Source organism: Aspergillus clavatus, genomic scaffold (assembly GCF_000002715.2).
Source record: "Aspergillus clavatus NRRL 1 1099423829803 genomic scaffold, whole genome shotgun sequence".
NCBI lineage: Eukaryota > Fungi > Ascomycota > Eurotiomycetes > Eurotiales > Aspergillaceae > Aspergillus > Aspergillus clavatus.
This window is the reverse complement of record NW_001517096.1, coordinates 234,027-259,466: the sequence shown is the minus strand read 5'-3', so window position 1 is coordinate 259,466 and position 25,440 is coordinate 234,027. Positions and strand designations below refer to the sequence as shown.

General features: G+C 53.3%; 12 protein-coding genes across 12 annotated transcripts, besides 5 other annotated features; 4 read left to right on the top strand and 8 right to left on the bottom strand.

The window, feature by feature from the left end:
- Positions 1-43: 43 nt before the first annotated feature.
- Positions 44-3,852, bottom strand: ACLA_078380 (hybrid sensor histidine kinase/response regulator; the record flags this gene model as incomplete). The annotated part of the gene is made up of 4 exons (XM_001270515.1): positions 44-394; positions 444-684; positions 740-3,706; positions 3,758-3,852. The coding sequence occupies 4 exons, from the start codon at positions 3,850-3,852 to the stop codon at positions 44-46; spliced, it is 3,654 nt and encodes a 1,217-aa protein (XP_001270516.1).
- Positions 3,853-4,869: 1,017 nt separating this feature from the next.
- Positions 4,870-4,894: a microsatellite.
- A 687-nt stretch (positions 4,895-5,581) lies between these two features.
- ACLA_078370 (putative nucleoside-diphosphate-sugar epimerases) lies at positions 5,582-6,400 on the top strand (the record flags this gene model as incomplete). The annotated part of the gene is made up of 2 exons (XM_001270514.1): positions 5,582-5,841; positions 5,902-6,400. 2 exons carry the CDS (start codon positions 5,582-5,584, stop codon positions 6,398-6,400), a joined length of 759 nt encoding a protein of 252 aa, XP_001270515.1.
- A 185-nt stretch (positions 6,401-6,585) lies between these two features.
- Positions 6,586-8,100, bottom strand: ACLA_078360 (putative aquaglyceroporin; the record flags this gene model as incomplete). Its single annotated transcript, XM_001270513.1, has 2 exons — positions 6,586-6,898; positions 6,956-8,100. The coding sequence occupies 2 exons, from the start codon at positions 8,098-8,100 to the stop codon at positions 6,586-6,588; spliced, it is 1,458 nt and encodes a 485-aa protein (XP_001270514.1).
- A 2,535-nt stretch (positions 8,101-10,635) lies between these two features.
- Positions 10,636-11,449, bottom strand: ACLA_078350 (uncharacterized protein; the record flags this gene model as incomplete). The annotated part of the gene is made up of 2 exons (XM_001270512.1): positions 10,636-11,141; positions 11,164-11,449. The coding sequence occupies 2 exons, from the start codon at positions 11,447-11,449 to the stop codon at positions 10,636-10,638; spliced, it is 792 nt and encodes a 263-aa protein (XP_001270513.1).
- Positions 11,450-11,786: 337 nt separating this feature from the next.
- ACLA_078340 (DUF2945 domain-containing protein) lies at positions 11,787-12,110 on the bottom strand (the record flags this gene model as incomplete). The annotated part of the gene is made up of 3 exons (XM_001270511.1): positions 11,787-11,852; positions 11,898-12,010; positions 12,062-12,110. The coding sequence occupies 3 exons, from the start codon at positions 12,108-12,110 to the stop codon at positions 11,787-11,789; spliced, it is 228 nt and encodes a 75-aa protein (XP_001270512.1).
- A 459-nt stretch (positions 12,111-12,569) lies between these two features.
- ACLA_078330 (protein phosphatase 2C family protein) lies at positions 12,570-13,476 on the bottom strand (the record flags this gene model as incomplete). The annotated part of the gene is given in 5 exon segments (XM_001270510.1): positions 12,570-12,809; positions 12,819-12,895; positions 12,946-13,048; positions 13,111-13,342; positions 13,424-13,476. Coding segments are annotated over 5 exon segments (705 nt in total).
- A 439-nt stretch (positions 13,477-13,915) lies between these two features.
- Positions 13,916-14,637, top strand: ACLA_078320 (HHE domain protein; the record flags this gene model as incomplete). Its single annotated transcript, XM_001270509.1, has 2 exons — positions 13,916-14,245; positions 14,305-14,637. The coding sequence occupies 2 exons, from the start codon at positions 13,916-13,918 to the stop codon at positions 14,635-14,637; spliced, it is 663 nt and encodes a 220-aa protein (XP_001270510.1).
- Positions 14,638-15,340: 703 nt separating this feature from the next.
- ACLA_078310 (uncharacterized protein) lies at positions 15,341-16,764 on the bottom strand (the record flags this gene model as incomplete). Its single annotated transcript, XM_001270508.1, has 2 exons — positions 15,341-16,117; positions 16,165-16,764. 2 exons carry the CDS (start codon positions 16,762-16,764, stop codon positions 15,341-15,343), a joined length of 1,377 nt encoding a protein of 458 aa, XP_001270509.1.
- Positions 16,765-17,168: 404 nt separating this feature from the next.
- On the top strand, positions 17,169-19,896 carry ACLA_078300 (uncharacterized protein; the record flags this gene model as incomplete). Its single annotated transcript, XM_001270507.1, has 2 exons — positions 17,169-18,325; positions 18,372-19,896. The coding sequence occupies 2 exons, from the start codon at positions 17,169-17,171 to the stop codon at positions 19,894-19,896; spliced, it is 2,682 nt and encodes an 893-aa protein (XP_001270508.1).
- Positions 19,756-19,893: a microsatellite.
- Positions 19,787-19,811: a microsatellite.
- Positions 19,839-19,884: a microsatellite.
- Positions 19,897-20,779: 883 nt separating the features above from the next.
- Positions 20,780-20,803: a microsatellite.
- Positions 20,804-20,938: 135 nt separating this feature from the next.
- On the bottom strand, positions 20,939-21,418 carry ACLA_078290 (uncharacterized protein; the record flags this gene model as incomplete). Its single annotated transcript, XM_001270506.1, has 2 exons — positions 20,939-21,175; positions 21,245-21,418. The coding sequence occupies 2 exons, from the start codon at positions 21,416-21,418 to the stop codon at positions 20,939-20,941; spliced, it is 411 nt and encodes a 136-aa protein (XP_001270507.1).
- Positions 21,419-21,637: 219 nt separating this feature from the next.
- ACLA_078280 (protein kinase domain protein) lies at positions 21,638-23,092 on the top strand (the record flags this gene model as incomplete). Its single annotated transcript, XM_001270505.1, has 5 exons — positions 21,638-21,885; positions 21,944-22,266; positions 22,325-22,626; positions 22,680-22,845; positions 22,905-23,092. The coding sequence occupies 5 exons, from the start codon at positions 21,638-21,640 to the stop codon at positions 23,090-23,092; spliced, it is 1,227 nt and encodes a 408-aa protein (XP_001270506.1).
- Positions 23,093-23,649: 557 nt separating this feature from the next.
- ACLA_078270 (uncharacterized protein) lies at positions 23,650-24,950 on the bottom strand (the record flags this gene model as incomplete). The annotated part of the gene is made up of 2 exons (XM_001270504.1): positions 23,650-24,814; positions 24,871-24,950. The coding sequence occupies 2 exons, from the start codon at positions 24,948-24,950 to the stop codon at positions 23,650-23,652; spliced, it is 1,245 nt and encodes a 414-aa protein (XP_001270505.1).
- Between the last annotated feature and the right edge of the window lie 490 nt (positions 24,951-25,440).

Genomic DNA, 25,440 nt, shown 5'->3' with positions numbered 1-25,440 from the left:
TCACTCATCAGCATGGCTTGCAGTACATAATAATCAGGTCTAATCAGGCCTTCGCGGAAAGATCCTTCCCATCCGCCAGGTTCCTCAGAATCCCCTTGAGTTGCTTCAACGGCGTCGGCTTCGTCAAAAATAAGTTCACTCCGCTCATCATCGCCTCTTGCTGCATCGACGACGACAGCACAGCAGTCAGAATGATGATCGTGGCCGGGGGTCGCTTCAACTTGCGCTCCAACTGCCGCATCTCCCGGGTGGCTGTCAGCCCGTCCATGACCGGCATCGAGATATCCATCACCACCGCGTCGTACCGGTCTGCCTTGAATCTCTCCACGGCCTCGAGTCCGTTCTTGGCTGTGCGATAGGTGAAACCCCCGGTTTTGACGCACATTTCAATAATCTATCCACCTTAGAGGCTAAGATCAGGTTTGGCAACGAGGGCGACCTACCTTCAGGTTGACTTGGTTGTCCTCCACTAAGAGGATATTGCGTGCACCCTTCTCCTTGTTTGCGTTGCCTGTGGCAGGGCTATCCCGGCGAGGCGGCTGTGATTGGACCCCATCCTGGTCACTTTCTCGATTGTTTGCTTCTGGCACAGGCGACGGCAGCTTCATCGGCGTGGCATCACCGGAACGGGGTTCCTGGCCCAGACAATGCTCAAACGCCGTGGCCAGTGTTTTTGGGCTCACCCTACTCGAATCAGTTTTGGTTCGTGGTTCAGATCTCACTGGTTAGGGAGACTTACGGCTGTGTTAAGAAAATAACCGAATCATCCACACTCTCCCCTAGCATCTTCCAACTGCTTGTCCGCGCGCTCAACACGATCAATGGAAGTGTCGGTTGGATCTCTCCAGTCCCGGGCTTCGGCTCGCTCGATCCGGGGCGGTAATAACTGCGATACTCGTGCTCTGTCACAATGGCAAGATCTGGCCGCTCCGTGTCCAATTCTTCATCTGTCAACACGCGCAACCCAAACCAGCCACTGATCATATGTCCCAGGCTCGACAGGATGTTGCCAAACACCTGTGTGTCGAATCCGAGGTCGCCCATTCGCGAGCTCTTCGTGAACAGCGACACCGTCTTGCCCCGCAATTTCTCTTTCAGCACCCCCTGCGCCAGGGGCGATGGTGGAGATGCGTGCTCAGCGGTAGTAATTGGAAGGATCACATCGACATCGGTGCCCTTGCCTACCTCGCTGGAGAACTTGATCTGCCCGTCTAAGGATTTAACAATTTGATGCACCAGATGCAACCCCACACCCAGACCGGGAGACGTGGTGTCCTCCTGAAGGAACGCACTGTACAGATGGTTGGTCAAGAAGTCTTTCGACATGCCACGGCCGGAGTCGCTGAAGGTCATGCGGATGGCCGGGACGATCTGTTTCCCCTTGACCTTCAGCGTGTCGCTACGCATCAGCAGTCGGATGTAGCCCGTCTGTGTGTACTTGAGCGCGTTCCCAAAGAGGTTCATGACAACCCGTCGCCAGGCGCCCGCGTACACGCTAAACCGCCAGCTCTCTTGCCACTCGATGTCAACAATGGTAATCAAGCGTGTCCGGGGGTTTTCTCCGTGCTTAGACCCTTCGTTGCCCGCATCCGTGCCGCGGCGCTGATATTCGGCCCCAGCCAGGAGGCCTTCGACCACCTCTTGCACGAGCACGCTCAGGTCTTCATCTTGCATGGAGCCCGGTACGGCTGGTTGTGGCTTTGACACGTCGGTGATCAGCGCACCGCCCTTGTCGGACGGACGGGGACGCGTCAGGGTGTTGATCTTGGCGTAGTCCAGCAGATGGTTCAGGGTGTCGAGAAGGGTGCGGCCGCAGCTGTACACCGTCTCGATCAACGACCGCTGCGCATAGGTGTTGGCCATCTCCTGCAACAGTTCCACGGTCCCCAGCAGGCCGTGCAGCGGTGACCGCAGTTCGTGCGAAATCGACGAAATGAAGTCGCTCTTGGCGCGGTCCGCGGCCTCCAGATCTAGTCGTGACACCTCCGCCATGACGGTGTTGCTGAACGCCGCCAGATAGGTCAGGTCCTTGGGCTCGGACAACACGCGGCCCGGGTCGTTGGTCCAAACCACGCAGACGGTAAACCAGCGGCCGCGCTGAAAGTCCCAGACGGGGTAGACGGAGATGCAGCGGGCGTCGGGCAAGATCTTCATCAGCTGTTTGATATCCATGGTCTCCTGCTCGACATCCTTGTGCTCCGCGTCGGTCGTCTGCGCACCGCGGCTGCCGCTCTGCGAGTAGTCCATGTCATCGGCGATACCTTCGTAGCTGAGCGAGATGGAACCATCCTCCTCGATGTGGAAGATCTTGCCGCGCGGATACTGATCGATCAGGTGGCTGACGAAGTTGCCGGACAATGAGACGTAGTGGCTGTCGTTGATGTTCACACCCTTGTCGGATGTCGAAGAAGTATAATGACCCAGCACCAGGCTGCGGGCACCGTGATCGGCATCCTCCTCGGACGCGTCGGACCCTGAGGGCGATTGTGGATGGGTCGCTGATGGCACCTCGTCCTCGCCGGCGCCGCGGTCTGCCTGATGCTGGAGATTGTATTCTTCCGGCTTTTCGCTGGCGTGATTGGGGGAGCCAACGGTCTGCCGCCGGGCGTAGACACTGGCGTCAATGAACATGGCGCCTTCGACGTCGAGGGCCTGGTAGATCATCGTGGCGGCGCGACCGACCACGGATCGCACGTTATAAGGGGCCAGTGACTCCTGCAGCTGGCTGGTGGTGGGAGACAGCTTCGGGCGCTGTTTCCTCTGTTGCTTCTCGTCTCCGGGATGCTTCTCCACGTGATCCTCATCTTCACGATCTTGCTCGTGCTCGTGCTCTTCATTGTCAGCATCCTCTCCATCTTGCCCATACCGCTGAACCGGGGAAATGTATTTATCGTCTGGAACACTGGCTGGGTTCGGTGCGGATTGGGAATTCTCCGATTCCTCTGCATTTTCTTCGTGTTCGTCCTCGCCGCTAGATGCCGAGAAGCGCAGCTGCTCCAGTCGCTTGTTGACCTCGGTGATCTTGCCGCCGTAGCGCAGGTCGGGGGCGTCCCGGCTGTAGAACCAATCATTCAGGTCGGATTTACCCTTGACAAACAGCCCCAGGGCGCGCACCATCTTCTCCTCGCGGTATTCCTCGCGCATGGCGCGCTGCGAGAGCAAATGGTCCATCACGGTGGCCGAGAGCTCCTTCAGGAAGGTCTCTTGTTCCTTTGTGATGCCACCCCGCGGCTTATCGTCCAGCACGGCGACGCTGCCAATGATGTAGTCATCGGGCGACTGGATGGGCACGGAGACATAGAATTTGTTGTGGGGTGGCCCCGTCACTGAGTCATGATGCTGGAACCGCGAGTCCCTAGTCAGATCATTCACGACAAAGATATCCCGACCATCCTCGATAAAGGATTTCATCGCGTGGTAGCACATGGCAATCTTCTTGCGAGGGAATCGGCGCACGCCCAACCACAGCGCCTCGGAGCGCTCGCGGCCCTCGGAACCGCGCAGAGCTAGCGACGGCGTGGACTCTGCGACGACGTGCTGCATTTTCTGATCGAAGAGGGAGATCAGGGCGCGCTGCGCGTTCATGCGCAGGGCGGCCAGTTGAGCGAAGACAGTGAGGACATTGTCGCGCGAGGCGTTCGGGTAGTCTCCGATGGATTGCTGGGCGAATTTTTCGGTGTCGGTGAAGCCCCAGTAAGGGAGATAGCTTGTAGGCGGTGTCAGTGGGGTCCGACGTCAATAGAGATGGAGAGCATACAGGTGCATTTCGCGTTCCCTGGCGCCCTCGCGGTTGTAGGCGAACTTGCGCGGTCCGCCCTCGCGGCCTTGGTTTGAACTGGCGGGGGAGTCCATACTGCTTGAGGGGGGGAGGATTGCTCCGTCTTTAGCGAGCTGAGCACGGATGAAACCACGACTATGGTGCTATTGTAGAAGGAAGTCCATGGACGATCAACTGGAGTCTGGAGATTAAGAAGGACAACACATGTGGGTGAGAGGGAGCAGCCACTATCGTCATCGGTGGAATGCCGCAGAGCCCAACTGAGGTCACACCACTATAAATATATATACACACGATCGGAACGATGGGGTGTAGATGAAGCGCGAGAGGAAAACCAGGCAGAGCGGTGGATCAGAGGAAGAAGACCAGAAAGATGAAGAGACGAGGAGATGAAGTCGACGAGCGAAGACAGACAGACAGAAAGACCGAGAAACGTGACATCGGCTTTGGTCCTCCTTCCTAATCGGGACGCTCCCAGCAGGATCGGGTGCTGACGTCATGGCCGTTCCTGATCGGTCTGACGGGCTCTGATTGGCCAGTACCGGTATTACCAGCTGGTAATATTGCCGGGTCACCTGATTGGATTATACTAATCTATAGACCTTCCTAATAATAAAAACTCTTAATAGATGCTATATAAGGTAGGCAGAATTTCTATATACTTTTAATATATAAATTAGGTACTGCTAAGAAAAAAATAATCCTATAGATATATCTAGGTATTACTTAAACTATACTTAGGAAGTAGAAAAGCTATCTATAGACTTTTTAATAAAGAAACTCTAAGAAAAAAATCTAAGATAGCTAGTATTTTAGGAACACTAAGTTAATAAAGATAAGCCTACTAATATAGAGTTATAAATTATAAATAGACTTAACTAATAATACTAAAGAGTAAGATTATAGAAAAACCGTATCTAATATAAACCCTACTAATAATAATATAGATATCCTAGGTATTCTAATATCCTATTCCTATATAATTATAAAAGATATCATGCTATATAAAAGATCCTAAACTAAATATAACTATAATAAACTTATTGGAGATGCCTGAATGCCATCATCGCTGCCTGAGGTGTCTGCAGCGGATGCCTCAGATGCCTCAGATGCCTCCACGAGAGATCCATTGAGGATTGGAGATTCAGGACATCGATCAGAAGCTAGATATATCTCATATCCAAGGAAGGGGGCGATCAGTTTGTACACTTGAAATAACCTTGGTTGTTAGCGTGAATTCAGTGGTGTCGACCTCGAAGATAATATATACATATTTATATACATTTGCAGGACAGCCATCCACGATATAGCCCAAGAGCCTAGAAGAAAAACAAGACCGATGCTAAGAATTACGTAGAAGACCGCACCAATGGCATACCTATAAGACATTTTAGAGTTCCTTTAGGGATGGTGGGGAGATCGATCGACGCCATCCTTCAGGCCTACTTGGGAAGACGTGATGCTATTCAGACCACTCATATCCAACTCCCTCAAATCCCCAAACACAAGGATGGAAACATCCAGCAAAAAAACCCACATAGTGCGTACGGACTACGGAGTACGATTGCAGGATTGCCCAACGAGGTTCGAAGGTTTGAAGGGTCATCTGCAGGTGCGGATAATCGGCTATAGCCCTATAACTCCGTGCTGACTGCTTACCCAGTCAGCAGTCCGCAGTTAGCACTATCAGCGACCAATATGATTATTATCTACGGAGTAGTATATATGAGCAAACCACGCTCCAGAACTTCGGCAAACAGTTCCCCCCCAAACAAACTCGACGAAAATTAAATTCCCCTCACAATGCATCTCATTCTCACCGGCGCCACTGGCCTTGTCGGCTCCGGCGTCCTCGACGCCATGCTCGGCATGCGCGAAATCACCCGCATCTCCATCCTCAGCCGCCGGCCGGTCCCCATGGCGCAGGACGCCAGCGATCCGCGCGTGAACGTGATCATCCACAAGGACTTCGCCAAGTACGACGCCGACGTGCTCTCTCAGCTGGCGGGTGCAACGGGCTGCGTGTGGGCGTTGGGGATCAGCCAGACCAAAGTGGACGCGGAGTATGTCTAGTAGAGATGCCCCCCATATTGGAATGCAGGGAACTGACCGTGCAATGGCAGAGAATACACCACTATCACCAAGACGTACGCCCTCCACGCCGCCGAGGCATTCCGCTCGCTCCCCCCGCCCGACCAGCCCTTCCGCTTCGTCTACGTCTCCGGCGGCGGCGCCACCACCCAACCGGGCCGCTTCTCCGCGGTGTTTGCGCGCGTGAAAGGCGAGGCCGAACTCGGCCTCGCCGAGCTGCGACGGAAGTACCCGATGCTGCAGACGAGCTCGGTGCGGCCGGCCTTCGTCGATGAGGCGAATCACCCGGCCATCGCCAAGTATATGGCCCCGCGCCCGGCGTATGAGCGGCTCTTCCGCGTGACGGCGCCGGCGATCCGGGCGCTGGCGCCGGGGCTGTGGAGTCCGACGGAGGAGCTGGGCAGCTTTCTCACGGGGATGGCGATGGGGCGGTATGACGGCGTGGGAGCCGGGAAGGATGTGCAGATGCTGGGGGCGATGCCGGTATTGGAGAACTCGGCGTTTCGACGGTTGATGGGGCTGAGTGGATGACTGGACTGGAAATAGTATTGCGAAGACGTATAATAGGAACGACAACGATAACATAAAGCTAATATGAGAACGGGTACAACAGGGTATCGGGAGAATGGACATGTACACCATCCGCGACGAACGCCAAAGCACTTCACTTTTCGCTATGCATCGTAACTCATAAAAACAAAAAAAGCCACCAATTGCTATTGCTCCACCTCGTGCACCGCGCGTTCGATATCGCCGATCTTGCGTCGGCCCAGATGCAGCCGGCTCCGCAGGTTCTTCTGCTTGATCAGCCAGGCGCGCTTGCGCCGGCGCCGTGGGTAGTTGATCGGGCTCTCGCCGCCAGTGAAGATGACCAGGTCATAGAGGAACCCACCACATAGGCCACCGGCGATGTCGGCTGCCCACGGGCCCCAGATCCACCAGGCGTGCTGCTCGCGGAAGAGATGCCCGCCCCAGCCGGCCATGACGGCCACCAGCCGGGGACCAAAGTCGCGGGCCCCGTTGAAGCATCTACCGCCGGCCGGTCAGTATGCTGTGAACCAAATATCGTGGAAAGAACGTGCTTACCCGCCCGTATTGTAGCCCAGCGACAACACCAGCACACTAATGACAATTCCCACGATAAACGCCTGCATACCGGCGCCCGGTGGCGCATTGGTGTCATCGCCCAGCGCCATGATCGTGGCGACCAGCACGGCCGTGCCGACAAACTCATTGAAAAACGCCGTCACAGGGTGGACAAAGTCTTTTGGCGTGGTGATCATGGCCTGTCGCGCAGGCGAGTCCGCCTGCGACACGCCCTTCACCGCCGCGGTGTTGACAATCGTGTCGTGGTACAGCGCATACGCCAACCCACCGGCCGTGATGGCACCGACGATCTGCGCCAGCACGTACACCACGCACTTCTTCGCGGGGAAACCCCGCCACACGGACATGCTGATCGTGATGGCCGGGTTGAGATGGCCACCGGAGATACCACCGGCCATGTAGATGGCGATCATGAAGGCGAACCCCCACGCGGGTGCCAGCGACGCAAATGAGCCGGCCTGGTTCTGCGACGCGTACGTCGAGAAGCCCGCACAGAGACCCAGCGTCATGGCTATGGTCGTGCCCAGCCACTCGGCCAGCGGCTCGCGGATGACGAACCGGATGCGGCCCCAGCGGTTGAAGAAGCCCTCGTCGTCGGGGCGCGCGACTTTGGCTTCTGGATCCTCGTTGCGGGGCTTGTGCTTGTCGCTGCGGATCGGGTTTTGGGTCGGTGGTTCCTCAGACGCGGGGATCTGGTCTTTGTGCGCGTTGGGTGAGTCCTGCGTGCCTTTTGTTTTCTCCTCGGTGTCGGTGTCGGTGTTGTAATCAGGTTTAGATTCGGGATTGCTGGGCTGGCCGTTCGTCATTCCCCGGCGGACGACGCGCGGCAGAGGCTGCGCCAGACTCCACACGGGGGCATTCGATTCCTGGCCATATTGCGGATTGTAGTGGACGTAGTCGGGATGGACATAACCGCCCCCTTGGGGTTGCGCACGGCCTGGGTGGCCGGCTACGGAGAACTGTTGCTCGCCGAGGGTAGGCCGTACATTCTCTTGAGGATTCTGGATGGTTTTATCCGATTGAAAGTCTTGCGATTGCACGTCTGTCGGATCAGCGAGGGCGTCCACAAGACTGGAAGGGTGCCTACCGTCGATTTGCCGTCGGGAGGTCTCTCTATCCGCCATGAGTGTCGCAGTCAAAACACAACCAGTATGGAAGAAAGTGACAGACCTAGCACGCCGGAGCACACTTACTTATATAGCAAGCATGAAAATCGAGACATGGCCGTGGAGGAGGCTACAACACGGCCTGGGGCATCGATATCAGGGCTACCATGGCTGGGTTACTAGCTTATTACATCACTCGCATGGCAGTTTCTCTTTCCAGTTGCCACCGAAAATTCCATTCCTCACAACCAGGGACGACGACGGCTGGATTGGATGGTTACAGAATATATGAATAGAAGCGGGAATAATAGAATACTAGCAGACCCTTTCTTCCATGATTCCCATGAGTCATGACACAATCCGTCGCAGCAGACAGGAATGGGATTGATCCCAGCCAATGCCTTGGATCGCATCAGAAGGAGGGAAAAAAAAAAAAAAATCTGACATATGAGATCAGCGATGGAAAAGGCATACTAATTGACTGCCCAGACCATAAAGGACAACAAAGATGATTGGCGGCATCTTCAAGTTGATTCGGGGTATTGCCGAATCGGCCCAAAATCGGCCCAGATTCTGCTCCTGGCGAGGATCGTCCCAGTGTCCCACTAGTTAGTCTCATCTGCTTCCAAGTCGGGCTCACGGAAACTAGGAATATTAATGGCGGAAGTTGGCATCGCTGTCCATCATTCGATGTCATCTCAGTGCCTGGATGGAGGATTCACATCACGATTGAAATGGCCTGGATCGCTGAGCTGCTGCAGGCGGCGTTGATGTCAGGTATTGCTGGTGGCGAGAGGAGGATATAATAACCTCATTCATGGCTGATCATCCAGATATAATCTCCATGAATGAAGCTTCAGTCGCTGGTTAATAGTCCTGGGGTGGCAGATCTTCCGCCAATCCGACACTCTGACACGGTACACCACATGGAATGAATGTCTTGCAAACAGCCCGAGGCAGACAGTTCGGCTTCAGATACCGATCGGAATTGGGTGAACTGGCAAATAGGTCAACGCAGATCCCTGAATGTGTCATTCCACATTCCTACTGCTCGTAGATATGAAGCAAGAAACTGAACGCCGAGATGGACCCTCGAGTTTCTACGCGGCTTTCCTGGCATTTGATGACGAGAGCACACATTCGAATTCTCCAGGCCAATATCCATGTGTGAGAGAAAAGCATGAGGTGGGACGTGTTTCAAGGGATATTTTGCTCCTTGCTCAAGGGTGGAAGCTATTCAGCGGTCCTTTGAGTGTATGCTATTCGAATCATGCCGTCGGTATGAGGAAACATTCATTTTTTCACCCAATACTCAGTCTGTTCGCACTTCAAATCAGTGATCATGATCTGCAATGTCAACACCTTTACTCATGAGCATGGCGCTAACAGTTAGCATCCAACAACTCGGTGCAATGCATCCTGGACATCCCGCCCATGCGTCGTACTCTAGCCTACATGTAGTTCAAGCCAGCGAGCCAATACCGACGACATGCTGTCTAGCTGCAACTCTGACCCATGAGACGGTCTCCTTAAGCCCTGTATCACAGGTGGGCCGGCTACATTGGGGCTAGCCTTCGGCAGGTTTCAGGCCGAGGGTGATTCTATCGCTATGATACATACGGAACTAGTTTGGTTAGCAATACTCCTCTCAGGTTCCTGCCAACTCACCTGTCGCCATTCAATAGGCGACAGGGTGTGGGATCAAGCCCATTCCTAGCTTCGGCTGGCTCGATACATTGTTCGGAGACTGGGGAAGAACCCAGCATCGGTCAGGTTGCCTGCTACGTCCGGATACAGAACTTTCAGTCTTCCCTCGGATACAGACAGCAGAAGAAGTCTGGCATTGTTTGGGTCAGAGACTGTGGGAAAACCTCGAGCGACAGCTACACCGGGCTCTGGGATTTGCTGGTTAGCGTCCCCTGGTCTACGAAATAATTCCCAGGCCTCGGTGGGCAATGTTTGCACGATGTTTATCACCCTCCATGTGTGCCTAGACATGCCTTTAACATGGTGGTTCTGGGACTCTCATCAGGAGTGGTGTGCCCCATTGGTCATCTACAATTTGTTCATCAGCCTGGTGTTTCCTATACACCGCAGGTCTATCAATATTCACTATGAAGATTATGCTGATATCACATTGCATAAACACCTTAGATCGGATATGGCACTGGACCTAATAGCAGGACTGTTTTGCTAATGATACTCTTTATATCTAATGGGACTATAGAGTCTCTATATTAAATGGCCAAATTGACCTTAGTGTTGCTTCATCCCTCACAGGATTTTCATCGCCCAAGCCTTTGTTTGCCGCTACAGCATGCACCATCGCGTGGAAGATCTCTTCGTGTGCCAACGCTGCCTTTTCCCAGTCCTCTGGCGGCACCCACCCATCCGAAGGGGTATCGAGTAAACCCGCAAGGTCCCGCCTGAGGTTTTGCGCCGCTTCGAAAAGCCTGTATTCCTGATCATGCTCTGCCAGCTCTTTTGCCGTAAGGAAAGGGAAAGGACATCGGCCAGCGAACCCTAGCTTTTCCCACTCACGAGACGTCTCGATTAACTCGTGTCGCAGCGCCACGGCGCCATCTTTCCACGTTCGGTAGCTGTAGTGAAAAGGACGGAAGAAACTCTCATCCATCGACCTAGGGCCCCAAAGAGCGGGAGTGAGGAATTGAGAGCCAACGTCAAACGCGCGGGCGCAGACATCGTCCGGGGGTCCATTGGCGTTGCGTAGTCCGGTCTCCCATCAGAGTACCAGAAAGCCAGCTCGATGCTTGCTCCCTGCCAGTCAATGATCCCCGTGATAGCGATCGGGTCATTTTCCGACACAAAAATATTCCTTGTATGTAGATCTGGATGGAGCAATACTGGCTTTGACGAACTCTTGATTCGAGAGGCTGCGGCCATTGTCTTCAGCACAGTCCGGCACTTTTCGAGGATGGCTTGATGACTGTCAATGGACCCGTCATACGAGGGTCTGCGTGCTTCCTCCGAGATAGAAGGCGGGATACTGGAGAACCCAGCATCAATCAAACCATCGCAATATTCGTCCATGTCATGCCCTGAGTGAGAGTTAGGAAAAACCTCGATCGCTGTGCTCCGTGGATAACCTCCAAGGCCCAGGATTTGGTCTCTTGTGGTGGTAATATCGACTTTCTCCAGCGCTACAGTCCCAATACCGCGTTCCGCAGTGCGGGCCGATGCAAAAGCTACCATTCAAGGGATATCGACTGCTAGAACCAGAACTGACCAGATGCTCCGTGTAGTAAAGGCTCCGGTAGACCAGGAAGTCCAAGTCGACCATTTCCTTGATCTTTCGACAGATGGCATCATGCATCTCACGCGCTGGTCCCCGCGGATCTCGTGCCATGTGGTGTATACTGGAACACCAGCAGCACATTCCATGATGATGTATTCACTACCGATGAAGCTGTCGGCGCTTTGAGCATCTGAACTCTAGTCAAGGACGCGGGGAATCGGTATATCAGTTTTGCTTTGCACTACAGGAGATGGTTAGTGTCAGATGAATTCAAGGGCCTTCATCTCTTCCTCTTCCTGGTGTGGACTCACGGTACTAAATTATGGCTCATCTTTTACCGATATAAGCATATATTTCAAGAGATATATAGAGTGGGTACAATGGTTCTCGTTTACTGAACTCCATCTATTAATATAAATACAAAAATGACATTAACCCATCCCCGTCTCTAAGCCGGACCAAGGATATTACTCTCATAGATGGTCGAGGACTTGCCGGTATTGTTATTCTCAATCTACATTCCATTAGCACCATCACTTTTTCACTTATAGATGCCTACCTCGTATCTGGGATCGTCCTCGGAGGCTTGCACATTGCGACCAGCCTGGTTGCCCGGCTCGGTGAGCACGGAGCGGATGGTCCCAGTGCTCTCGGCTGTGTTCGAGTCGCGGCCTAAATGGATCAAAATCTGACACGATATATAGTAGATGGAGATGGGCTTACCGCCGATGGGCTTGTAGAGGACGCTCTGGCCGTTGCGGTACTGGGGCATATTGGCGGCTGCTTTGAGAGATATGGATGTTGTTGTGTGTAAGATGGATGGTGAATAGTGAGTGTACAGATGGGGCATTTATATGCTGAAGGTCTGGCTATATATCATCGACAGCGTGTGTATGTGGTCTGCTACCTCTATTGAATTACAATCTAAATTATGTGATCCGACAAACTGGTTTCGACTGGGGATGAGTTCATGGTTTGTTCATCAGATCGGGTTCCATGGGATTGATCGCAACTCTATCAAGATCTCGATCTGGAACTACATGCTGGATCTAGCCAATTCCCAATGGGACGGTCTAATCATTCGGTCGTATCGCGGATGATTGGAGCATCTGCAATACATGTACACTCTATATGACGGACCCGATGTTGTACAACATCCGTGACACCTACGAATCGCCAGTGTCGACACACCCTCCGTCCAGAAAAACAGCAACGCACGCCGAATTATGCATCATTTCTCTTCGATCACCTGCCGGACCAGCTCGTCCGCCATCTCCTGCGGGCTCAGCCCCTTCGCGCGGCGGTTCTTGCTCTCCTCCCCGATGACATCGACCCTAACTACGTTCGTGACCCCATCCGTCGTCAGCGCAAGGAGATACCGACGGTCCTGCCGCAACTTAACCCAGGTGATGGCCAACTCGCCGGAGAAGAAACTGCTCTGCTGGCGAGATGCAGTCGTCACGGCGTGTTCCTAGCGGACGGTGCTAGGGCCCGCGCTCTCGTTGTTCAGCAGGTTCGCGTATTGCAGATCACCCACGTGCGACATGTTCAGTGCGCCTATCCATTAGTTTTGCTTGCTTCTTCCTTATAAGACATGGAACACCTACCGATGCGCGGTATGTCCGTGTCGAAGCTAACCAATCCCCCTGCCTGTTCAATCCGGCTGTATTCTCTGGGACTCGATGGTTTGTGATCGCGTGTCAACCGGCGCTACACTACATCACTTATCAGTTTGTTCCGTAAGCCAGCCGGACGTGGAATGAGGTACGTACCACCTCCATGTGCTCCAACCCGTCACATTCCGCGAGGAGGATATGCGAATCGCCCACGTTCCCGACGACGAGCACGCCGCGCGAGATCACAATCGCCAACTTCTCCTCGCCGTCCTTGAACTCCTCTAGGAGCAGCGACGCTTCCAGTGAGATGTTGCAGCCAGTATTTCTCAATGATCTTGATATGTGGAGTTGGGCGTCCACCGTGGTTCGCGGGATGATATGCCAGACCCTAGTTCCAGAGCTAATTATTTAGCTATCGACTAGATAGTCTATCTGTTAGTCTATCAGTAGATACAAGAGGGTTAGAGACCATGGTCTGGACTGCAGACCGTACTTCTGAATATGCTGCAGTCTATTCACCATGCACTATGAGTTATCTGCTATATCCTTGGATTTAGTACTTATTTATATTCTATGCCTTAAAATTGATGCATAATAGATATATACTGCCAAGACATGGCGTCATCCTGACATAGCTTTTTTGCCCTTGAGAAATCGAGATACATAGTGAGAATAAGATAGCCATCGATCACTTAGACACCTATCTTTGAAGCAACTATTGGAAACAGAAAGGATTCAGTACACTAATGATGGCTGATAATTGAATAAAACAGATATCTCTCATGGTGACGCCCTCCAAGCAGTGGACAATGACCCTGCCGTGACGACAACCCTAAGTCTCCCCTCCAGTAGGAATGGCTGGATATCTAATTCTCATCATGACATCGCAACTGGCAGTAACCACAATATAAACAACCTTATTAACCATCTCCCATGGACTACCAGACCAGAACATAGAAAAATGGCCTCCATCCGCGTCCTCCGTCCCATCCACACTCACCTCCATCCCTACAGCTACAGCCTCCCCATCGCCCGCGCTGTGTCCACCACACCCATCATGACCGGCCGCATCACCGACACCGTCAAGCAGGACCACCGCCAGCTGGAGGCCTGCTACGACAAGATCATGCACGCCACCGACCGCGACGACCAGATCCGCTTCCAGAATCTGTTCACCTGGGAGCTGGCGCGCCACTCCATCGGCGAGGAGCTCGTCGTGTATCCCGCGTTCGAGAAGCATCTCCCCGACGGCGTGAGCATGGCCGACAAGGATCGTCGCGAGCATCAAACGGTAGCTTGCCCCCCTCCCCATCCTCCTTCTACGCATGCCCCATCTCTAACAGGGACCAGGTGAAAGAAAAACTCAAGAAATTCCAGAACCTCGACCCGTCCAACCCGGAGTTCATGAGCACCATCAAGTCGCTCATGGTCGATCTGGCGCAGCACATCAAGGAGGAGGAGACCAACGACCTGGTCAAGCTGGACCAGGCGCTCTCGCACGGCGACAGCGTCGGCCTGTCCAAGTCGTTTGAGCGGACCAAGATGTTTGTGCCGACGCGCTCGCACCCGAGTGCCCCGAGCAAGCCGCCGTTTGAGACAGCCGTGGGGTTGCTGACGGCGCCGATTGATCAGTTGGCGGATCTGTTTAGGAAGTGGCCGCATGAGGGACAGGCTAGTAGATAGGCTGTCTCACTCAGTTTCAGATTCATGCAGGAAATGATTTGGTTTGGTCTTGAGAGGCAAATGTAGCTGTATCTCCAGGTATGCACGTATCAGGTATCACAATCACATACTCCGTACATATCCAAGTATCCGAGCGAATTGTAGCCAAGAGAGCCCAGGTGAAGGGACTCACGTCACAGCAAACAGCGAGCAACCGGGAATATGCGTTCCAAGCTTTCATAGGCAGATGCTGCTACCCCAGATCGACTCGCTTTACGCGGAACTCAGGATGACGCCGGCAAGTCTGGTAGCACCAGCGCCCTTATGCGCCCCTATATAAGACGTTGCCATACCACTACCATGTTCTCTCTTTCGTTCATTTACCATCCGACACAGAAAACCAACCAAAATGACCCGCAAAGTGTGCATCACCGCCGTCGACGGCCACACCGGTCGCCGGGCTTGCCCTCCACCTGAAATCCGAGATCAACGTGCGGACGTAAGTATGAAAGCGTGATTTGTCGATCTGGCTCTCCCTCTGGGATGGATGTGAGACAGGGGGGATTGCAATCACACAGTGGTAGTGTGTTAAGGACGTGGGACTGTACTATTAGGGAAGTGCATTTCTGTTGTACACGGGAGGTATCTATCGTTATGCGATCGGAGGAAAAAAGAATAGAAATAGATCAAATGTCGGCTAGCGGTGCAAGAATAGTCGAGCGAACTACCGCCGACTCAGCTCCTTCACGCGATAATGCAGCAAACGATCCGCCGTTCTCTCCCCCAATGCTGCAAAATCCGTCGTCCCAAGCTCCTCATCCCCCAGCTCCTCCACAGCCGACCGCACAGCCTCGCACTCCCAGCACAGACACACATGGTACTGCAGGCCGAAATACCGACGGAACAGCACGTCGGTCTCATCCGACTGCGTGCGGAGCACAGCCGGCTGGATCGTGTCCTCGTGGTTGATGAATCTGCCCGCGCGGACATCCATGCCCGCCTCGTACACGGCCGCCGAACACTGGTGCGTATGCCACACGAGATCGATGTCGAGCGTCGGCACGAGCACGGTCCCCGGACAGAGGCGGAACAGCAGCAAGAAGTGGTCGTAGCGGTCGATCGCGCGGCGCAGCGTGGCTGCTGCCGCGGGGCTGCGGACCCAGAGGAAGTCGACCATTTTGTCGACGAAGACGCGCTGGCGCTCGATTGCCGCGGTGAGGTACAGCGCTGGCGCTGTCATGGCGAGCGCAGCTTGGCAGGAGTCGACGAAGGCGCGGTCGGACTGGAAGATGACGAGTCGTGCGACGCGATGCGCCTGCCTCAGGGTTTCTCGGATAGGGGTGGGTTCATGCCAGATCAGAGGGAGGAGCTGGGCGACTTCGTCGTGTTTTGGGCCGAGCAGGTAGGCCAGGAGGTCTGGTTCGTGGCCGGTCAAGTACCTGAAGTGGGATTCTTGATCCGGCGTGAGCGTGAGGGCCCAGTCTGCGTTGATGGCTTGATGCTACGACTGTCAGTTCCGCCAGCTTGGCTTCACGCGCAGACACTCACAATCAACTGCCACGGGAACGCCACCTGGCGCATATGGCGGATGTGGTGCTCCTCGCAGTACTGGCGGAACCAGGCCGGGTTGAGCAGCGCCGAATGCCAGGCAATCAGGACATCCAGTGGTGGACACACGGACAGCGTCTGGCCCCTGGACACCAGCATATCCATCTTGTGCAGCCAGACGAAGAATCTCGCGACCGCAAGCCGCATGTAGAACGGCCATTTCGCCTCCCGCCGCTGCGCGAACCCCTTATCTCTGAGCTCGACCGTGTAACGCGTAGTCCATCCCGTATTCCGCTCAAAGGACTGCTTCACCGGCTCCAGATCGAGGACCTGGTCCAGATCTGTGGAGTTCAACACCCGCCGGCGCACATGGTTGATTGCGTGAAGTAGCTCCAAGTGCGCCGCACATTCCGCGACGGTCGGTAGAGGCGCCTCCGGATCTGATGCCTTCACATCGAACCGGAACAGAGCCGGGTCGGGGATCGGGTCCGTGTCATCGTAGCTGATGTGCGATCGGGCGTTAGGTTCCTGGATCAGTCTCAGGATGCGCCGGCCCTGCTCGTGTAGTGTTCCCTGCGCCGTTGTACATAGAATAGCCATTTTGCTTTATTGTCGGTTTCGCAGTCGCTGGCCTCTCGGCGCAGTATTTATCACTACCTCGGAACAAAGCACCGTAGCGAGGCAGGGAAGTCAGTTGAAACGATCCCACCGAGTGAGGCGGAGCTCTAGTGCTCGCCCAGCGCCGCCCCGCGCCCAAGACGAACCTCAATGAGGCTAAATCCGCCTTATCGGGCGTGAATACGAGGCGCTCGGCTAAACCTGACCACTGACTTGGAAATGAAGGACATGGGGGTGACGAGGCAGATCCGCTCAGCCCCAGGCTACACGGATCACTTGCATCCGCACGTGGGCTGGGGATTGCCCGAGTCGCGTTGGGGATATAAACTTATCGCGACTCGCTTATTCTCCCCGAAAATGATGCAGAACATACCATTACCACCGCCATGGCCAGAATCTCTGCCCTATTCCGCAAGAACGGAAGGCCTCCTTACCCCGTACATCCAGTGGCTGGTACTGGATATTCTGTAACGGGTGATTCGCATCCTGACTCGACCGATGTTGAAGGAGATATATTACTCCCGCTCGTTCAAGAGCTCGAATCGCTGTACTGGGCCGGCGTGGACGGGGAGATCGACGGTATCATCGCGACACTGCGCCAATGGCAACAGCCCGAATTCAGCAAGATCCGCCAGGACGACACCAAAGGGACAATCGACGGCTTTGACAACTTCATCGGCCAAGTCGTCCAGCCCGTCAGGATCAAAGATATCCCCGACATCCCCTCACACACTGCCTACGCTTCAGACGTCGTCCGAGAGCGCCTGGTGCAAAGCCTACATGCCCGCGCAGCAGAACTCGCTGCCGAGCGAACACGGTCGAAGGTGAATCTCGCCGTGCACCAGGAGCTGCTCCGTCGTCCCGAGGAGAGTGATCCTGCCCGACGACGGGCGCGGTTACTCCTGCAGGCGGCCGGCTTGCTCGACATCGACAAGGCCGTGCTGCACCGCCCCGTCAAGACGGCTACCATCCTTACTCCGCAGCTGCAGCTCACCAAGCGACGGATCTGGGGATGTCCGGTGGTTGCCGGAAGGCCCTGCATGGAGTGCAAGCAGGTCATCCGGGGTAGCATGTTCGAGCAGTCGGTTGGAAAGACGGTGATCTGCGAGGACTGCTACTGGGCCAATCACTACGGCGACCGCTCGTACGTGAAGCGGTGCAAGCATACCATCGTCGACGAGGTTACCGGCGCTGTTGAGGAGCATTCCAAGTGCCAGCGGTGCTTTCGGGCATACTCCAAGAACAAACGGCCACACTACTACGGGTCGCGGGCAGTGCTGCCTCTGATCACGGATACGAAGTACCAGAGCATCCATACGACGAGGAACGGGGCACACAAGGTTCAACCTGTTCCCCTGGCGAGCCTCATCCAGGAGGATTATCAGAAGCGGCAGGGGACGCTCCGATATGGGTACGCCGAGTTTGAGTATTGCACGACCGGGGAGGAGAGGCTGTACAAGGACTTTGTACAAGAAGATGCATGGAAGGATGTTCACATGGTCGTTCGGATAGGGCCGCTGGTCATTGAGAATGGCATGGGACAGTATGTCGTCCACCTATGATTGTCCGAAAGAGACTAACACCGATAGGAAGCGGACTGGTGCCACGATCGCAGTCCGGGATCGGATCTTTGGCGGTTCAGACGGAGCGGACAAGTTACATCTCACTGTCATTGGCGACTCACCAAGACGACTGCAACATCAGATACGTCGTCATCCGCAGAAGCCAGCCCGCTACCAGGCGATACTCAAACAAGTGGTCGGCACGCCATTCACGGGGTGGCCTCTCGCTCCAGAAGAGGAAGAGATCATCGATTCTTTGCTCAAAGCCTGTGAGAGCGAGACATCGCATTCGGAACTGAAGGACCGAATCAAGAAGTATCTCCAGCCATGGGTGTCGGTTTACCTACAGACCATTGCCGAAAGGCTGCTCGATGAAAACATGAAACTGGCGTATACTCCGACGGACAACTGCGCGAAGTTCTGTGACTCCCTGCTCGACTGGCAGCTCTTCGGTCCTCTGTTCTCTGACCACTCCGTCACTTCCGCGGGCAACACGGCCCAACCGCTCTACCGGATGAGCTTTCTCTGCCGGTCTGGTGCATTCGGCTCAGACCCATTCAACATTCCACAAAGTGTCGAGGATGTTCCATATGGACTGACAGAGGAATACCTCCGCCGGTTCAACTTTGGATGTTATCCAGGTGCGGATGTACTCGACTCGCTGCACGAGTACTGGCAGGACTGGGCAGGGATCATCAGGCCGCCAAGTCCATGGCCAGAACTCTTTCCCTGGGACTGTACGGAGGCAGTGCACGGCTATCCCGTCAAGTGCGGGAAATGCACACTTTCCAAACATCTCTGGGCCTTCCCATTTGATTCGTGGTCGATCATTGCGCTGCACCTGTCCCGCGAGCAATGCATGTATCCCGGCAAACAACAGTCAACTGAAGAACCATGGATCCGCCAACGGCTCACTCTGCTGACAGCACTGGATACCCTCTGCGCCGGGGCAACAGCCATGTCCCACGTTCCGTACTTCCGCAGTACAACCGAGTGGCTTCACAAGCAATCAGATCCCACCATCGACCGGGTGAAACTAGGAGGCATCCACCGGGCCCAGCCGAGCAGCCACTCCCTGGAGCAGCGCACACACGACGCATTCTTCGCCGCTGATTGGATCACTTGTTCCCCCATTGACCGGGAGAAGTATTATGGGGTCATCCGCAATAGGCGCCATGATCCACGACAACCGCATGATGTGCCAAAAATCCTCTGGCGGCGGGGTGGTGGTGGCGGAAGCAGTACTCTTCCTGTATCGGTCATGGTGTCTTCCGTTCCGGAACGGGATGCTCCCAATGCAATGTTTCTGGCATCGACTACGATTCTTGCCGGCTGTGGCGCGTGTGGGACTCAATCCCATGCTGTCGGCTGTGCTGCAAATACCGGTGCAGACTGTGGTGGGACGTATACCGGCGGAGGGGGTGGTGGGAGCAGTGGTGATGGAGGAGGCGGAGGAGGCGGAGGAGGTGATAGCGGAGGTGGTGGCGGAGGCGGCGGCGGTGGGTGTGGTGGAGGATGCGGTGGTGGATGCGGTGGTGGAGGTGGTGATTGATAGATGTTGGATGTTTGATTGAGGACTTGATGTCTTTATTGTGCTCCAGGAAACCAGTATCTTTCATTCCCACAGTAGATGCCCTTGTCTGACTGCATCCCCTCCCACCTTTCAAGACACAACTGAAGGCCTCATCATCGTCCGTTCCGATTTCATATACTTTGACATGCGGCTGAACCCGTTCACTTTGCAGCCAATCCAGTCAAATTGGGGAATACATGATTTTCGAGGGGAAGCTCCATCAAGCTCCCGATCATTTCCTCTTGCCGCTCTTCCTGCCAGGCAGACGCTCAAGGTCTCTGTTTGGATCGCGGAGAAACATATGGAGATCCATCTCAAGGCTCTCGGCGTCCAACAAATCCTCCAGCAGGTTCAGCATCCAAACTGAAGTCTCTTTAGGCTCACGAATACTGGAAGCCAGTTCATCTCCCAATCCGATGGCGGGTTATGGTCCCGGCAGAGCTCCTCGAGGGTGTCCGTTTTCTTGTATAAGGGTGACCAGAATGTGTCAATACCAAAGAACCCAAAGGCTCTGTTGTAACCGTCCCATGGGGCGTTTTCAAAGCCTTGCTGGTGGAAGTACCTAAACGATTTCAGATTTTTGCACAGCTCGGTGAGCTCGCAAAACTCCAGTCTTTGGGCACTGCATTGTAGGAAGCAAGGTGTGTGATCAGCAATGAGTTGGGTTTTGAGGGTCTACATCGAGGGAAACCGACAGAACGAAGACAGCTGATCCATTGTAAATCATTCCTGCCTGTCAAGGCATACAGGTCCGTATCCTAGGCACTCTGCAGAATATTTCCCGCAATGATCGTGGAATTCGCCTCTGGTCGAATGGACTCTTGTCAAAGGATGCTCGCTCGGCTCAAAGAGAAGCACTGTATTTCATCATTTCATCATTTCATCAATCAAGTATTTTGAGGATGACAGGATATCATAGCTCATTACTTGTCTGATATGTTGTTAGGGTGTATGTCCCTTAACAGTAACAGGCTTCGATATCATGAACTATTATATAATGAACATCTATAGAACCTCCTCTCTATCTAGGACGAATATCAAAATCTGACCGAATGACAACCCCACACGGCTTCAGCTCACCACTTTCCATTTTCCTAATATTCTCCTCAATGATCTCCCTGTTCTCCTCATTATTCTTCTTGACCCGCGCTTTCTCCTCTGCCGTCAGTGGCGGTGGTAATAAGGATGGATCTGGCTTCCACCACTGCTCCTGGGGCACTTTCGTTCCGATCGCGCCGCGAAACATGTCTTCCATTACCTGGTCAAATGTAGTTCAATCGAGAAAAGCTTTGATCAGGCGGGGTGGAAGACCGATGGCGTCTATCACATCGCAGTCTTGTGTGAGAGTTCGGAGAACACCATCGGTACCGATGACAAAGGGGGCATTGCCGTCAGAGCCAGTGTGTAGATCGCTGATGATATTGGATAATTCTTTTTGGTCCGGGTGGTTGTTAGGGTCAGGACCATAGTGACGGAGGGTGGGCAGGACAGGGCAAGACATTGATTCTTTTTTTCTATTTAACGATTCGATCTTGATATTCCAAGGATTATTGCAAGGAAATTTGGAGATGATCAGAATTGATCATAAGATGGGCTAGTTGACTGTTTATATAGAAAAGTACTGTACAGGTTGTCATGTGATGTTTAACTGCTAGCAATCTAACCCTCTTCCTGTCTCACCTCAACAAGGATCAACCTCTTCTCTTTCCACGCGCTCAGCATGGCTACACTCATGAAATGGGCCACAAAGGCACTTCGAAGGGTCCCCTCCCCTCCCATGTGTTTTCCTACCAGTGGCTTCGAAACCGTCCGCACCTCGGAGGTGCTTGACGAGGAGCGGTTTGAGCAGTTCAAACAAGGACAATACTATCCTGCTCATATTGGCGACGTGCTCAGTAACAGATACCAGATTATTGGTAAACTTGGTTTTGGGACAACTTCGACAGTATGGCTCGCTCGTGATCTGGAGTAAGTTGGATCAGGCCCACTTTTTTGTAGCTAAACAATGATCCACTGACAAAAACAGAGGCCATCAATATGTGACTCTCAAAATCTACACGCGTGATGAAGGTAATCAGGAAGAGTTCCAGATTTATAAGCAGCTAGATCAGGGGAGTTCATGGCACCCTGGCCATTCTCATATCAGGAAAGCGCTGGATATCTTCACAATTCCCCGTTCCGGCGGCGACCATTCATGCCTGGTTCAGAAACCGATGTGGGAAAGCTTCAGGGATCTGCTATATCGTAATCCCAGTCATCGATTTACTGAAGATCTACTCAAAGCCGGTCTTCTGCAGATATTTCTTGCACTTGACTATCTGCACACTGAATCCAAGCTTGTCCACACCGGTAAGATGTATCCGTATGGCTTTGTTGAAAACAGTTGCCCTGATCTGCGTTCTTATAGATATCAAAAGCGATAATATTCTCCAAGAAATCCAGGACAAGTCAATCCTTGAAAGTTTTACCCAAGCTGAGCTGAAGAACCCTTCACCGCGCAAGATTGTCAACGGTATGCCTGTATATGCTTCCCGACGTTTCGACTTGCCGAAGGTGTTTGGCCGAGCAGTGTTGAGTGATTTTGGCTCTGCTGTACGTGGAGATGAGAGGAGGAATCACGATGCACAGCCAAACATTTATAGATCGCCAGAAGTAATGCTGAAAACCGATTGGAGTTACCCGGTCGATATATGGAATGTTGGTGTTATGGTATGCTCTGCCTGCTCAATCTCGATATCGTACTAACCAGTCGGGAACAATAGGTGTGGGATTTGTTTGAGGGGAGACACCTTTTCTATGGAAATGACCCTGATGGCAAAGGGTATTCGACCCGAGCGCATCTTGCAGAAGTTATGGGTATTCTAGGGCCACCTCCTTTAGATATGCTTCAGCGTGGAAAACGAAGCCATGAGTTCTTTACCAATGAGGGTGAGTATCCATTTCGCGCCCAATGCACTGTGCAACGGCTTACAAGGGCAATATTGCAGGGAAGTGGAAGCAAGACGTAAAGATCCCGACAGGAGTCAGTTTGGAAATGTCGGAAGAGTTCCTCGAGGGACGAAATAAGGAGATGTTTATAGCGTTCATGAGAGGGATGCTTCAGTGGCGGCCTGAAGATAGGAAGACTGCGAAGGATCTACTCCAGGACCCGTGGTTGAATGATGGGATAGAGTAGCTTCACTATTCCATTGCCTTGTCATCGTCCCAACAACACGCTCCACTCAGAGATTCGTCGCGCTGGAAATACATGTGGCAATCTCCAACAAAACCGTCATGTTACTGCTACGTTCCAGACAAATCTGCAATGAGACCATGGGCAGGGACATCACCACAGAGGTTTTAGCCCGGGCATTGATTTTGCTAGAGACTAGGGATGTCAGATAAAGGGCTGGACATACTTCTGTCAAGTGTGCCAGGACCTGTGGGTTGACATTGGTACACTACTTAGTTGTACTCTAGAATACCCGGATTGCGCCTTGGCTCCCCCCTGGATACTGCTCTAAGAATCAGCTTGCCATTATCTCCTCTCGACAGCAACCTTGAAAGATTCTATTCCTACATGGCTGTATCTCCATGCGCTAGAACACACATAACATTGGAACATGAGATCGAAGAGAATCTTGAGGAATAAAAAAACAGCTCCGAATAACATACAGTAGAAGAACTAATTAAAGAGGAGTAGCATGTTCAAATATTCAGCCAAGCTGTGGCAGAATGACATGGGACCTTTCTTCAATAACATAAGCCCTCTACCGGCTTGGCCTCTAGCCCAGGGAACGCTATCTCAGGAGCGGGAGGTGGTGAAGTAATAGTTTGGCTCCCTTCCAGTGCCTTTGATGACACTCTCTTTTTCTTTTTACTTTTCTTCCCCTTGAAGAGCTTCTTTCTCGGTAGGATAGGCTCATCCGGAGTATCTGGCGGGGGCGGAGATTGACTGGGAGTCTTCTCAAAGGAAATATCTGTGAGCGGAGATTCTGGGCCTGGTGCAGAAGAGAGATCAGAAGGTTTTGATTTGGCATCAGACTCTTCAGCAGGCCGTGGGGTAGGCTCCTCAGGAGAAGATCGTTCCGGCTCCACACAGGCATAGACGACATCCTCCTCCACAGGGGTGGCCTCAGGTTCCTCAGCAGGTGACATTTGGGCGAGAGACCTTGCGACAGGCTCTTTCTCGGCCTCGTCATTCGGGGCAGCAGTGAGTTCCTCTATGGGAGATGCTGGGATGGGCGAGATACTGCGCTCAGATTGGACTGTAGGTAGAGCTTCAGGTACAGGTTCAAGCTCGTGATCTGCGGTCTCTTGCGTGCCAGATTTCTGACTTGTGAGCATATCGGTGAGGGACGATACTCGGGTTGAATAGATGTCCACGACCATTCTCATCATGGCTTCGTCAAAAACCCGATCATTGCCAAATCCAGCAAAGAACCAATCACTCTTGAAAATGGTATCATCGTGTGCGAACGATGCTTGGAAGAGTTCCTTGATATATTCGGGAAGCCAGACCTCATCTCCAGGAAGCTTTGAAAACACTTTTCTTGTCGTTGCTAGGACAGTGGATAGAGGCATTGATCCGGTGAACTTCTCAACATATCCTCTGGCGAGGTCTGCGAGCCCCGGCAGATCGTATATTCTGGCCGTGTGATAAGCCAGGACACTTCGCCGATATTCCCTCACCAGGTCGGGTTCATCAGACTCGGGAGCCGATTTCAACGTCTCGTAGGTGCCCGTACATAAGAAATTGACCAGCGTGTGGCCGACGTCCTCGTCAACATCTCTGAGGGAAATGGGATTATCCAGAGTGGAATCTAATCCTAGTCCGGAGCACTGTTTTAGGTAATATCTGGGCACCCCATAGACGTTTTGACCGATCGTGACCTGGATGCTATGATAATCAAAGGGTCTATCTCACGATTCGAATCAGTAATCAATTTGCTACGGGCAAAGGGCAGGTCTCACGATATCAGGGGTTGTTTGTAGTCGATCTTTGGTGTTGCCTGGGTACCTTCATCATCGAAATTACTGTAGCGGTGGCCCATTTTGATTGATAAGGCGGCTCAGCTTTGTCAATTGTCTGTAATAATCCAGTTGAGGATGTGATTTCCATCATAGATATAGACAGATGCCTCGTTCGCTGATGGTCAGGCAGAAAAGGGGCAGAAATGCATGTATGCGCTGTTAAGCTGTGGACAGAGCAACTATACATCTGGGGAAGTCCAGCCATTCTTGGGTTGAATTGGCTCTATGAGAGCAGGCAGTCATGCATTGAGTTCGCATATATCACAAAAACGAGGATCAACCTGCCAACAGGCGCTGCATTGCCGCTAAAGTGATAGGCGGGTAAGAAGTACATGCATGGTTAGTTCCTTGACATTGATCTGGACATGAGTCAGTCAACAAGATAAAACCAGTTAGACTAGGTGATTGGTTTAGTCTCAGCTACAGCAGTCATTAGTAGCTACTGTAGCTAGTCATTCACCACTAGAATCTCTCCACATCAGAGATGGATTTACCCCAATTACACCAGCG